This window comes from Desmodus rotundus, chromosome 1 (assembly GCF_022682495.2).
Source record: "Desmodus rotundus isolate HL8 chromosome 1, HLdesRot8A.1, whole genome shotgun sequence".
Taxonomy (NCBI): Eukaryota; Metazoa; Chordata; class Mammalia; order Chiroptera; family Phyllostomidae; genus Desmodus; species Desmodus rotundus.
In genome coordinates, this window is record NC_071387.1 from 157,155,208 (window position 1) to 157,170,753 (window position 15,546).

A 15,546-nucleotide genomic window follows, 5' to 3' on the forward strand; every position below is an offset into this window, starting at 1 on the left:
AATCATCTCACTGAAAATAAATCTCATTTTCCTTTATTTAAATGTCACTGAGTCATTCACCTTTATTAAAGCAGACATTCTTATGAATAGTACAGCAAAACAGCTATATTATACAGCCTCATAAAAGGAAAGAAGACTTACCTAAAATGGTTGACAACATTTGTCTGGCTAAGAAATGAAAGTACAAAGGACCCTGGCCTCCGATCACTCTCTCTTATAAGGTAACTGCCGGACTTGCCTGCCTGTCTGAGGCGTTCTTCTGCCATAGTTCTATCAAGTTTTCCATGATACCACCTAAGGGGAAAAATTAAGAGATTAATATAAAAATAGCAACCATAAAGTTACTAATGATTTTTGAAAAACATACTACCAGAGGTTATAAATGCCTACATATAACTTTGAACCAGTTATTCTAATTTTATTCTAAACCAGTTATTCCAATTTTAACTCAATTGTTTTTAACTTCTCAGTCTCTCAAAAAATTTCATTTACTCAGTTTTTAATTTGTTCTATAAGCTCAGGCCTAAGCATCTAACCTATGAACCTTTTCCCTTTCTGCCCATCTCTTTACTGCCAGGATTGTCGATATGTTCAAGATACACTTATTACAATCAAATCCTTACTCAGAAAAAGAAGAGTAAGGTGGACAAATGAAAATAAATGATTAATTTATTACTTCTCAACCTACTAAAGAACCAAGATTTGACATAAGGCACATGGTACCTGTGAGAAAATAAAACTATATTCCACTTTAGTGTTTTTCCCTAGAATAGGAAAATACAATGATGCTAACGGCTACTGTTCTAATTTCCTATTTCATCAGGAAGCTGACTAATACCTTTGGTCTTACCATGATCTACTCCATACACACTCATTTGAACTCAACTCCTCAAATTTATTTAACAAACCTGTGAGGAATAATACCTGCTGTCATTTTAACTTTTCTGCTCTTACTTTAACTATATTCTACCTACCATACTACCAGACGATCTGCTTAAATGACTGGCTGTAACTCTAGCATCATCCATGCTACCAATCTATGCCTACAAAAGTCTCATGGATTGATATAAACAGAAGCATACTGAGAAATGGATTGGAATTTTCATATGGTTATGGTAACAAATCTACAAAGTAATTTTTATGAAATATTTTTATTTTTTTAATATGTTAGTCATCCAAACTTATTCTCTGGTACTTAGAGTCTAACTTGAAACATTCTAAGGAAAACAACATTCATATTACATTGAGATACTTAATATCTAGCAATAGATAAATCAGTCAAAACTACAAACTACTAAAACTATTTTTTTTAATTTTTTACGAAGATTTTATTTATTTATTTTTAGACAGAGGAGAAGGGAGGGAGAAAGGGAGGGAGAGAAACATCAATGTGTGGTTGCCTCTAACACATCCCCTGCTGAGGACCTGGCCTGCAACCCAGGCATCTGCCCTGACTGGGAATCGAACCAGCGCCCCTTTGGTTCCCAGGCCAGTGCTCAATCCACTGAGCCATACCAGTCAGGGCCCTAAAACTATTTTTTATGCTTGCTATAATAAAAGCTTAATGTTATTCTTGACTCCTTAATTTATTCCAAAAGAAAAAAACCTTAAAACTTCTCGAATTAATTATTTTTAATTTACTTCTAAAAATCAACCTATTTGCCCGGCTGGTATGGCTCAGTGTGGTTGAGTGCTGGCCTGCAAACCAAATGGTCACCAGTTCAATTCCCAGTCTAGAGCACATGCCTGGGTTGCTAGCCAGGTCCCCAATAGGCAGTGTGCAAGAGACAACCCACACATTGATATTTCTACCTCCCTTCCCCTCTCTCGAAAAATAAATAAATAAATAGTCTTTTTTAAAAATCAACCCATTTATCTATGCATAAGACTGAAATAAAATAATGAAAAACTCAATCATTGGAACTTCATAGAAAAAACATAATTGTAAACCATATTAAAAGGGAAAGAACAACCAATGTTACATTCCTCTAAAATTCCAGTCTCAGTTCAACCATTACCTTTAGGGTTATTTACGAGTAAATTTAACTTTCAAGAGCTGGGGTTTTTTTAATCTAAAAGGAAAAGTTTCAGACTCATGACCATGGTAAGTTCCTTGAAGAGCTAAAGTTTAATAACACATGATCCATACAAAATTTCGATATTCCAGGACAGAAGTTTACCTACTTGTAAAAATATATGGAACTTCCTTAGTACATAAAACTGGTAATTCTTCATTACCTAAAGCAGTGAAGCTATGCCACAGAGCAGATTTACACATCAAAATTGAGGACAATTTTAAGTGAAGTTCCTATTTTTGTATACTTGATAGTTCTTAAATTCCTGTTACGGTTCATGAAAAATATTACGATTAAAAGATTTTATTTAATTCCCTTTCTCTTGTGAACTCACCAAGTGGTGATACACAGAGGTTATGTGAGGCATTACACAATTACTAATTTATAATATGCACCTAACTAGAGACCTTTACTGATACATAAAAGATGTATTTGTGATTTTTAGTTTTTCTATCTGTGTGATTTATGTAAGATTAAGATGGGTATTAAGTTCAAGACAGAGACATTAAAAAAAAACAGCTTTGTTTCCTGAATATTACTGACTCCCTTCATGCCAAAAAGCTCATAAGCTTCCAACACAAAAAACAAAACATGTCAATTATTGATTATGATTATAAATTGAAATTAAATTGGCCAACAATAGATCCTCAAAAAGTGTTAAAATATTCCACTGTTAACAAGTGTCAGACTATCTAGAAAAAAAAATGAACAGTCTGAAAACTCAGAATTTCTTGAATTATCTTTACTGTTTACTTCAAAGTATCAATGTGAATCATAGTAACAAAAACATTTTTAAGTACCTACCCAGATACTTTAAAGCCACTACTGAAGCATAAAAAGCACTTCAATTAAACTGTTACACTATGAAATCTTTATCCCTTTTTAAAAACTGGAAATCAAAATAATCATTAGTATCATACTAAAATAATCATTTGATTTAAATTGCATACAGCATCATGATATGCAGCTGAAACTTTTATAAATAAATCACAAACCCAATGTGATATGATTCAATTCAAGTACTTCACAGATTCATAGAACCTAAGTAAACTCTATATCCATTGAGCCTTGGGTCTAGTTTCAAACAATGTCTCTCGACCTTTGTTTACCTCATGATCTTTTTTAATTTTTATTTTGAGAGAGAGGAAGGGAGGGAGAAAGTGAGGGAGAGGAACATCGACTTGAAAAACATCAATCAGTTGCCTCTCGCTTGAGCCCCACTGGCAACCTAGGCACCTGCCCTGACCAGGAATGGAACAGGCCACCTTTCACTTTGTGGGACAACACGAAACCAACTGAGCCGCAGCAGTCACTGCAACCTATGGCCTTTTTGATAAACATAAAAATTTCACCTACCAGGAATCATTATATATTATATTTAACTGCACACTATCCTTGTGAAATCTGTAACATAATTCATTCTATATGAAAAATAATGGGTAATATGCCTTCTCAAAACATAAACCCCATACCAAAGATATAACACTCCCGAAGGAGTCACTTCCCTAGTAATATTTGTCTAAAATATTCAATTTAATAAAAATCCTACCCTCTCTCACTTCAAATAGTTACAGTAACATCAATATAGGAAATGAAACAAAACATCTATTTAATTATCTACACTATTTCTCTAAATCTTCACGGTCTAAGCTTTATTCTATTTCTTTTATGGTAGTTGTGCTGGTGATTGTTTTCAAATAACCTAGAAAAACAACAAAAAAAATAAACAAACCCACAAAAAATACAAATGGAATATAGAATACTTGAAAGGAACACAGAGTAACTGAAGTGTCATATTAGGAGTATGAGGATACTCGGTGCCTAATATGAGATTATCAAACATCTATGGGCTAATCCCCTAAATTAAATTTTTTACTCTGATTATATTTGTGGTAATTGTAACCCATGAACTAAACTTGGTATATAGTAATATTAATTTTAAAAGTATCTGTTGAATAAAGGAAGACATGTCAAATCATAAAACATAATGTTAGAAAAGACTTTAGAAGTCCAGTTTGACTTCCCTGACAATGCAAAAAAAAAGAAGAAAAATATTTTCTTTAATGTCCACAATAAGTAAGTTCTGATCTTTGAGAATTGCTATCTTTGTCTAAAAGGATATGAAATAATTTCGGTTGACAGAGCTCAGAGAAAGCAGCTATACTGACACCACCTAAATTCCTTCAAAAGAGACTAAGCTGACTGTTGAGACCAAGATTTACCAGAAACCATCTCCATAACTACGGTCAAGTCACTACATTTTGTACCTCACTTGTAAAATAGGGAAAATAATCTCTACCAACATCAGAATAAATTAAATATTTGTCCTAAACTCCTTCAAAGAAAAAAAATTTTTTTTAAGTACTACACAGTCTATAGCAAAGTATAATGATGAAGGGTAAAGACGCTGGAGCCACTGCTATTTGAATCTTAGCTCTAGCAATTTGCTGTACAAATATGGGCAAATTACTTAATTTCTGAACCTCAGTTTCCTCATCAATAAAATATATATAATAACAGTACCTATCTCACAGAAGGTTAGCTTGGTATTATTGTTAATTCTACTAACACACATATTCATATAAATTATATGTAAATATACATGTAAAAGACTACAGGACTGATTAATACAACTTCATCAATAAAAATCACAAATTTTATGACTGCTGGATGATTAATTTGAGAATCACCTGAGCAATAATTATCTTCCTATTTTCCACTGGTTTATTCTTCATTTAATTTTGAGAAGAGAATAGGAGAAACCAATTCTTGTTTCTGCTAAAGCAAAGCACTGATTTTACAAGAAAATTTCTTCTCCCAAAACTCCTTTAAGAACATTACTGACCACACATATTACCTGGGGCAGGAGGCACCACAGTATTTATAAAGTTAGAAATTCTTTCATTTCACCTGGCAACTCTAGAAGGAAACCTTCAAACAGCCCCACTCTTTCCCCAATATAGATATCAGGGTGGGGGAAAAGTAGGTTTATAGTTGTTTGTTCACATGGAAAATAATACAATAATAAACTGTTTGTATACTCACAACCATAAACCTGCTTTTGCCCCACCCTGTACTCTTTGGAGGATGGCAAAGACAGTATGCAATTGACATACCAAAATGTTTTCTTATCTAAAAGTAAATTAATTCTCTCTCCCTCACTTCCCTCCCTCTCTTTCCCTGAAGATTTGAGAAAGGAAACATCAGGAAATTTGATAAGTACATACATTTTTCTCAGTTAGCTTTGCAAATTTTGGTTGAGAATTATTAGCAGGCAAATATGGAGTCTCTTGATTTCATTTTGTTAGAAAATACACAATCTAAAATACCACAACAGCCAAGATGAAACTATATAATACACTAACAATAAAAAAGACACATTGAACAAGTTGCAGGAATTTATTTCTAAATGTGAAATCAAACATATGTTGTATATTGTTAGAGAACATATGAGGGGCCTAAAAGGGGCCTCTTTACTTTTTAGTCAGTCTCTCCTAATTAATTAGGAATACAGAAATCTATGCAATGAGAAAACGACCTAGTCTGAATACAAAGAAACACTTCATTCAAACTGCACAATTATTTAAAACTAACTTGACAATCTTAAATGGAAACTGTCTACTACAGTAGAAAACAATTAAAATAGAGCTACCATCAACAGACTTCCTTCTTCTAAAAAGGAAATCAAACTGAAGTTCCCAGCAGATCACTTTTACTTTTCCACTATGCTCTTCCTCTTAGTTATGTCACTGACAGGCACCAAAATTCTTACAGAGAAATATATATGCAGAAATCCAATTGTCAAGAAATCTCTTCTCTCACCAGAATCACTTGGGACTCTGTGTGCTGGGTCATACTACAAACTTCTAAGTTTTTCTGTAACTCTCAAAGATGCTAATCAGATTTTTTTTACACACACTTGTCCTTTCTGAAATTAAATGGGTTATTTCAGGTTAGTTAAGACGTGTACACACAAATTTGCTACAACTACTATATTCTCCTAAAGCCCTCATATTTCCTCTTAACAAACACAGTTCCTACTACAGTCACACTGTCTGGGTTGATGGTTAAGAAAAAAGAAATGACTTTTTTAAGTAAAGGGGAAAATAAAGAAAATATACCTTATATTAAGTAATTGTATTCAGTGTTTTTTATTCATATCACTATGTAGAAACTAAAATTTGGTTACTAGCAAATTTACTAGAACAACTACTAGGCTAAGCTTTATAGGGGTAGTATCCCTTCAACCACCTACATCACTTAAAAAGAAACAATCACATATATATGTTAGACATCTTTAGTATATTTGTGTTCAGACAAATATCAAGTGTATGTGCTTAGTGTTTATACCTCAGATCAAATTAGCTCAAGGTAAAAGCAGAAATTGTATTTCCTTTTGCCATGGGTAACATATTTACAAAATCCAGAAGATGTTTTCATTCAGGGGAAGTATTTTGAAAGAAACAGCACTGTAGTATGTTCAATCCACCCCAACTCATTCAGAGAAAGCAAGGGACTGAGAAGGTGAGAAAGATGTCACAGTCAGAGGGAAAAGTACAGGCCCCCCCAAAATAAAAAGTTTATTTGTAGATATAGGAACACAAGAATACTTTAAACTTTCAAAATATACTTTACAAATCTAATTCTTATCAAATGAAATGAAAAAAATGTAAGCTTTCCAATTAGACTAGACTTATAACCTTACTTGCTGAACTTCTCTCCTCAACAGAAATATAACTTGAAGAACATTTTGAAAGTTCAAAATATTCTCTGATCCCATAAATAACCCTACAGGGGTAGAGTGGGGGTGGGAGGTATTGGTATTATACCGCAGCAATCAAAGTCTTCTATAACATGCCCATTATTCTCCTTTATGTCCCCAACATCCCAACCACACTACATTTATTCATTCGAGAATCTCTTTTAAGCACCTACTATATTTTAGGCACTGTTTTAGACATTGGTTTTAATCCCGTCTCACTTACTCAAGTTGTTTTTTCTATATAACTTTTTTTATGAAGGTGAAAATATTATGCAATTTAGCCAAAAGGCATCCTAAAACTAAAGCATTTCCTATGGAATTATTTCAACAGAATTTTCTATTTTCTATCTATTCTTATGCATGGAAATATCAATACCTCTTCAGTTCAAACTGTAACATCTATGAATATGGCTCCCAAGTTATTCTCTCTAAACCTGGCTTTTCTTCTAAGTTTAAAGCCTAAGTTTACAAGTAGCTGCTGAGAATCTTCACTTTGAGGTTAATATCCAAATCTTAAAAATTCGCAACTACTCCTACAAACACATACAAACACACACACACACACCTTCCTCTTTATTTCTCTATATTGTTAATGGCATCGGCATCCTTCCTAATGTTCAGACTCAAAACTTCAAAAGCAACTTTGATTCCTTCCTATCTCTCTACCCATAAAACTACTGCCAACAAATTATTCTCCAGTTTTCCATTTCCACATTGATCACTCTAGTTCAGGCCCTCTTTTCCTCTCATACTGTTTCCACCCTCCCTACAACTGTGGAAAGATATTTCTTCCTAATAGGCTCTTCCTAAACCACACACTTAATTGTTCCATTCTAATAACTCAAAAGTCTACAAATGGTTGTGTATCCATTACCAAATGAAGCACAAACTATTCAATTTGGTATTCAAAAGACATCTGTAAAGGTTCCAACCTCCCTTTGAGGGAGAGAGGAGAATTTAAAGAGAAAGATGAAAAGGAGATTTAGGTTCTGAAGTATGTTTGTGATGGTCAACTTTAGCTGTCTACTGATTATCTGAACATCACAATGAGTTACTCACTGACTTATGAAAAGCTGATTATTTTTTCCATAATGAGTTTTTACATTTCTTCAAGTACATTATGAAACTAATAGGCCCTCAATAAAATACCCATATTAACCATCCCAAGAAAAGAATTACTCTCCAGGTAGGTGCCATCTCCAGAACAATGATACCTTGAAGAGCATTTGTTAAAGGCGGGAGAGCAAAGGGTACAAGCTAATAATTATTCCTCATATTTGCTTTAAATTTATACTCTTCTATTTTTGTCTTTTCAAATAAATACCTCTGGTCTCAAGACATTCAAACACAAAGAAATTAAACACTAGTAACTCAGAAATTTATACACAAAAATGTCAGTTTAAATGTATAACTTTGATAGATTTGAATATCTACTTAATTTTTTCCTAAATTTTGATGAAATTACAAATAAATTATCTAAGTTGCCATAGAAAATTTTGATTAGAAATTTGAACTTTCACTAATAGAAACCAAAGGATCAGCCTACATATTCATTTTTTAAATTAATTTTAACCTGTAGTGTACTCTATTTTTTAACAACATTGTCTCTCAAGCAAAACAAATAATCATGAACACTAGGAAATATTTAATTTGCTTGATTACTAATATAGAAAAACAATGGAAAACAAGACTGATATTTTCAAGCTGCTGCTACTTGTTTAATAATACATAAAATAACACAAACAGCAGCTGTACGACCCTCTCCCATATCATTCTAACTTGAGCTATCAAATAGTACTCTATACTTACTCCAGATTGCAGTATTCTCTGAAATCCCCAGAGGATAGCATATTTCTTTAAAAACACAAGATTTTTAAAAAGGAAGCTTTTGCCTGTTAGCCATTAATAAGAGCTGCAACATAATTCTGTACTTACTTATGAATTCAATGAATATGAAAATCAGAATATATCCATTTTAATATAAAACTCTTTATATTTTAAATAATTTGTAAATCTTATACTGCCTACCTGGCTCCCAAATACAATGTCCTCAAAAACTGGTATAATATTCAAAATAAAACTTTTTAGAATCTCTCAAATAAAAAGGGGTAACATCACTTATATAATCTAAGTCAAATATTCATCACACTCATCTGGTATCATGACACAGAGTATTAACCAACATAACTCATTCCTATCTCTCCAAATGACCTTCCTGCTTTTCCAACAGCTGCTGGATCTTTCAATCTAGGTATCTCGACAGACAACTCAAACCCAGCATTAAAAAAAAAATGACCTCATCCTCAATCTTCCTGCATTCCTTCTCCTAACCTCTTCTTTCTCTCCCACTTCTCATCTTTATATATGTCATATATCAATTCACTCACCAAAACTATTAGTTAGAACCATATATTGTTTTTTTAAGGTCAAAAAAAAAATTCCAAATTCTCAATGCCCTTTTTTCTATCTACTCTTTTCATTTCCGACTGTCAATGGCCTTCCTCATCATGGGTAGCAGTTCCTACAATAGTTTCACTGCTTTTCCATTTCCTTATACATCTGTGACAAATATTCAGAAGCAGCTACATGTGAATCACAACTCAAAAACTGAAATGGTTGCATTGCTTACAAAATTAAGTCCAAACTACTGGCTTGGCATTCAGTAATTTTTATGACTTTCCATCCCCCACAGGACTTCTTGCCACTTCCAAAACCTATCAAGCACACACGAGCAAGCCTCTATCCCTTTGATCATCAGATTCTTTTCATTTGAAATGTCATTATTGCCAGCCTTTACCTATGGAACTCCATGTCATTCTTCAGTAACTAGCTCAAGTGCCATCTACTTGATCCTCTGGTCATAATTAGTCTTCCACCACTCTCTCAGCTTATTTATTATACTTTTTTCTGACATTTTAACTTATTTGTAATATAGTCAAGCATTTTCATATCTGTTTTCTCCATTAAATTAAAAGGTACTTGAGGATGTTGAGGATGTTGGAAGTCATCTTCACAATTCTCTAGACTAGCAGTTGGCACAACTCTTTGAACCCAGTAGTCACTGACTGGTGGAAGGTCGAGAAAACAAATTAATCAAAAATCCCTGCCTACACTGAAATTCTGAAGTCATAATCCCTGACTGGAATCCACATATCTAGCCAAACTACAGAATGCCTTGCATTCTCCCATTTAAGCTATTGCCTCAACCTGCACTGTCCTCCCACCCCCATTCAAAAGATCTTTAATCACTTTGCCCTCTGGGAATACCTTTGCCACCAGACAGAGCCAAAATTCCACCTCCTCAATCATCTAAAGACCACTCTTGCCCAAAGTGATGTTTTAAATGAAAAACCATCTAGCATACAATGTTTGTGATAGCATCAATTTTCTCAGGAGGAAAAGAAAACAAACCTTGAAGTAGAAATGTAGTATCCTCGCCTAAATACCCCTACTTCCCCTACTCTAAATTTACGTAATATTTGCACAAGTTGCTGACTTGCAAAGATGCTGATTTGCAAGCTGCCTGTTCATCACCCATCCCATTCAGGGAAAACAGACTCACACCCTCTCTCTGGGACCTCTTTCTCTCCAAATTGCAAAGATATGGTTTCTGAGAAACTTCATTTGCTTTGAAGAACCTGGCTTAATTAAAATCTATCATTCCATGGTGAGCACCTGAACCAAGCAGAGTCAAAACTTGTTTTCAAATATTTTTTCACACTAGAGCCAAAAGTCACTCTCTTGATGACAAAAGTTATAGGAAACAACATCAAAGAAAGGGTTTTGTTTGGTATGTTTTCCATCACTTAGAAGGGCCATTCTGTAATAAGAAAGAACGAGGCTGACAGGACCTAACAGGTAAAGGCATGAAAATGGAGATTCATGACAGCCTACAAATCCCTGTCCAGTTATCTCTGAGACCCTAGTTACAAGCCTGCTCCTCCTTTAGTTTAGCTGTTGGTCTCATCCTTTTATTACTGGACCCCAAACAAATTTGTTTATGTGGGTTATATCTATCAAGATTCATGGTATTAGAAATTAAAAGTGAGAACACTTAAAATGTTTACTATTAATTTTTAATTAACAAAAATGGAGTTATTGTTAATGTACAAAACATTCTGTTTTCAAAAAATTTAAGTAGCATTATTTTACATTTTTATACAATTCTTTAATAGTTAATTTCATAGAAGATGGCTGGACTTTCATATCTTTTCCTGTATTCAGTTAGTTAGTGTATACTATTTGGTTCATGGTATACAAAGACTGATTAGTTACTTAAAAGTCAGATGAAATTTACAGGGTCAAGTAAAAGTAAGTTTACAGTTGTTTGTTATGGAAAGTAATACAATAATTAGTAAACAATAACACAAGAATAAACGTTCACATACTCACAGCTGTAAACCTACTTTTGCCACACCCTATATAATCTAACCATACTTATAAACATTGCATACTCTGCTCCATTAAAATTGATTGGTCTATTATTTATTCATGCATATTCCCTAGCATCATGCAATAATCATCTGGCAATGACTGGTTCAAAAAATATATATTGATTGGTTCACTGAGCTATGAAATCTTCCAAATGTTAACATGTTTTTTGATATCAAAACACCACATTTTTTATGTCCTCACAATGCAGTCTGGGTTATCCAAAGTCTGCACATCTGGCCCTTACCCGGACCTCTAAGTCCTTGAAATATCCAGCCCAGTAAGAACGTCCTTTTTACTAAGAAACATGACTTCTGGTGTCAAACTGATGAAGTAACTAAGGTCGGCCACATGGGGGCTCCAGGCCTACATGATCAACCTCCCCTCCAAAGCTCTTCTAGCCACCCCCCGCCCAACCCCCAAAATACTGGACACACATTACTGCTGGGATATGTGTGCCCCAAACTTAAGGACTGTTTATATGATTCCACTGGGAGAGATCAACCTTGCATTTAGTCTCGCCTGTTCTCTGCCTTAGGCACTTTCCTTCTTTGCTGATATATCTGTATCCTTTTACTATAATAAACTTTTACTATATGTGTAACAGCTTTGCTGAGTTCTATTAGTCGTAGAAAAATCACTGAACCTGAGGGTGGTTTTAGGGACCTCCCAACAAGTAAGCAGCAATATTATCAGAGAGGTGCTGGCAGGCACTAGCAGAGGTGGCATGACTCTTCCCAGGCAGCAGGTGTAATCGTGAAGAGGCAAGTGGCAGCACTGTCTTCAAAAAAGTGACCTGACCCTGACTTTGTTGGGTAAAAGCAAAAAATAAAAAGTGCCCATGTGTATATTACACATCCTTTCTAGATGACCACTGCTTTTTTTCTAGGCTTTAGCACAAAAAGACATTTATTCTGTTGTTGTTTTAGTGAAATGCCATGTCTGTTGCAAATTCTAGCTATTTTACTTGCACATGTGAAAAATATCTATATGTAGTTTCTGGACTGGTAGCATTTCAAATAAATGACATTGAAATATGAACTTAAATCTTTTTAGCTGTTTATCAAGTGACATCTTTTTCTTAGCCTGAGTCTGAATTATTATTTTAAAAAATTATCTCTTATAAAATTAGATTTGTTCTTTAAAATATATTAGGAATTTAAACATAAGCATGCCATTTTATTTATTGTTACATTATTAGAATTTCTTAGACCACAAAAAGAATTCTCCACAAATGATTTTGGTCTTTTGAAAAAATAAGCAGCAAAAATATTTGTTAAACTTTACGTAATCTGTAAATGAGTGTAACTTAAGGTATATTAAGTTTATAGCATGTAAATTTCACCTAAATGTTTATATTTTGAAAAAATTACAAAGTTTAATAGTGCCATAATAAATCTCCCAGAAATAAATATGTATCACCAGAAATCTACTTGTGAAGCTCCCAAAATTCCCAATTGTGATACAAGGTTTCCAAAATTCTAAATTTTGTTTGAAACCTCAAATTTCACTTGAAAACACCGATTTTTGTTCATTATTTTCCTTAAAGTGAGAGGCTATCTTTGTTCTTTTTCAAGAAAATTGCTGTTAAATACTGAAGTCTGACTAACCATAGTTTTACCTATCAGTCATTCTTTATAGTAAAAATAGTGTGCCATAAATAAAGGGAGGGGCTAGTTCACCTCTCAACTTAATCACACTAATTTTCCTCAAGATATGTACTTATTTAGAGATGCAGCATTATATTGTATTTTCCATTTTGCCACACAGAATATGAAAAAGACACACATGTAAGGACTGCCACTTAATAAAATTAATTATTTCTACTGCCCTAGCAAAGACAGGCCCAATTGAAACTGGCTTTTTTCTTTTGCTCTTCAAGTGCAAAACCAGAACAGTTTGGTCACTGCATTACTTTATACTAAAGAACCCGAAGTTTTACCTCCCATTCCCCTGCATCATCAGAACAAATATCAATAAAGTGAAAATAGCAAATAATGAAATGATTTTGATATTACAGACTTCTGAAAGAGTCTCAAAAGAAGCCCAGGGCTTGGAACTAATATCCTAGTCAAAGCTTACTAGAAGTATGTATTAATCCTGGGAGAGCTATTCCAACACCTTTCTTGAAACAGTCTCAGCTAAGATTGTCAGCTTTTACATGGAAGACAAGGCAATATTATAACCAAAATCTTAATTATTTCCTCTCTAGATCTTTATGCCAAGCCCACCAAGCCTTAATTAGTTATGAATTTTTGGTTGTCACTGTTTTTATATAAGATCGATTTTGTTATAAAGTATATTATTTCCAAATAATTTATAGTTCAAATGCAATTTTATTGTACTGTTTCAGATTTTTTTGACTTCCTAACTTTGACCTCTTTCTTCTGCTTACAAATATATTTATAAGTATATAAATCTACACAAATATATAAATGCATATATATTTTAAATCTATACAAATATATATTTATATATTTTAAATCTATATATATATAGTTGTATTTTGAATCCTCATGTGAGGATTGATTTTAGAGAACGGGGAAAGGAGAGGAAGAGGGAAAGGAAGAAAAAGAAAGAGAAACATCGATGTGAGGGAGAAACATCAATTGGTTGCCTCCCCTACATGCCCCCACTGGGGATCAAACCCACAACCTAGGTATGATCCCTAACCAAGGATCGAATCTACAACCTTTTGGTGTACAGGACGATGCTCCCACCAACTGAGCCACCTGGCCAGAGATGGTTACTAATATTTGGATGCTCAATATCATTCTCTCTAGATTACTGGTTTTTTTAGTTGAGCCACAGGCTTACATAATTCTTTAAAATACTTTTAAATTTCCTTAGTTTTACCTTAAGTTTGCTATGTTCCTCACCTTTAACAATATTAGCAATTATTTAGTAATGTCTTACAGATCATGTCCACTTGCAACTGAATTGCCCCTTTGTCCACAATTATAGAGTATCCACAATTATACACTGCCCACCCATTAATGACTCAGTATCCATCCTGGTTATCAGATTTACTGTCAGGGTAACACAGTGCTTGTGTTCAAGTAACCCTCATTTTACTTCACCACAGCCCAAAGCACAAAAGTAGTAATGCTGACAATTATGATACTCCATACAGAAGCCATAAAATCCCTCCTTTAAATGAAATGGTTAGTATAGTATAGTAAGATATTTTGGTAGAACAATTACAACAACATACTGTAATAGAAGTTATATGAATGTGCTCTATTTTATCATTAGTTATTGTTGCTAATCTCTTACTATATCTAATTTATAATTTAAATTTTATCATAGAAAAGAAACACAGTACATCTGTACTGTGTTCTGTACTATCCATAGTTTCAGAGATCCGCTGAAGGTCTTAGAACGATGTTGATCTTCTGTTGATAAGACAGGACTACATACCGTACACTATGTAGAGAAACTATGTAGAGAAAACTATGTAGAGACTTAAAAAAATAAACAGAACACACAGAAGCATACAAATGTAGTCTTTCTACAAAAATCTTCTCAATGAGTCCTATCCTGACCACCCTATTTAAAATTATACCCTCCTTTTGATACTACCAATGCTCCTTTACCCTGTCCATTTTTTCCTTTTTTTTTATAGCACTTACTACCTCAGGCATTCTATACTATTTATTTATTTCTTATGTTTATTGTCTTTCTCCCAGCAAAATGTAACCTCCAAAGCACCATGCATCACCATGTTTATTTATTTATTCTAAGCATGTACCATAGTGCCTGGTATGAGATAGGTTGTGAAAAATGTATCTGTTATATAAATAAATATATTAAAAATGTGGTAAACAGTTGAGCTTAGAAAGTGTAACTGAAGAACAGAGAGCCAGTGGTGTACAGTTTTTTTAACTAAAGAGTAACTTTTAATACCTTTTTGTACATATTGCATTTTTACCCTTTGTTCTACTGTCTATAGGAAGACAGAAATCTTATCACTCATAACAATCACATATATATGTATTAACATATATACAACAGCAATGGTTACTACTAAGGACAGTGGGACTGCAAAGGTGTGAAGGAGTGGAGACTTCCGTGTTTGTTTTTTCACAGTATATATTCACGTAATACTTGTAACAGTACTTGTATCAGACTGATCCTCCCACCAAGAATAACTACAGAAGGTAAATAAAATACAAGGAGGAAAAAAAAAAAAGAAATTTGTCCATTTCAAGTCATCCAAGAGTTGCTGCAGCAAACAGAAATTGAGAAGCCAAAATTTCAGACAAGTAGATTGCTATT

The 15,546-nt window shown here is 33.6% G+C and overlaps 1 protein-coding gene across 1 annotated transcript in view; it reads right to left on the reverse strand.

Moving 5' to 3' along the window:
• The window catches only part of RASA1 (RAS p21 protein activator 1), a 111,421-nt gene that overhangs the window by 61,110 nt on the left and 34,765 nt on the right, over nucleotides 1-15,546 (reverse strand). The window contains exon 2 of the mRNA XM_024563613.3: nucleotides 142-294. Coding sequence (XP_024419381.1) covers nucleotides 142-294 — 153 coding nt within the window. The remainder of the gene's footprint in view (nucleotides 1-141; nucleotides 295-15,546) is intronic.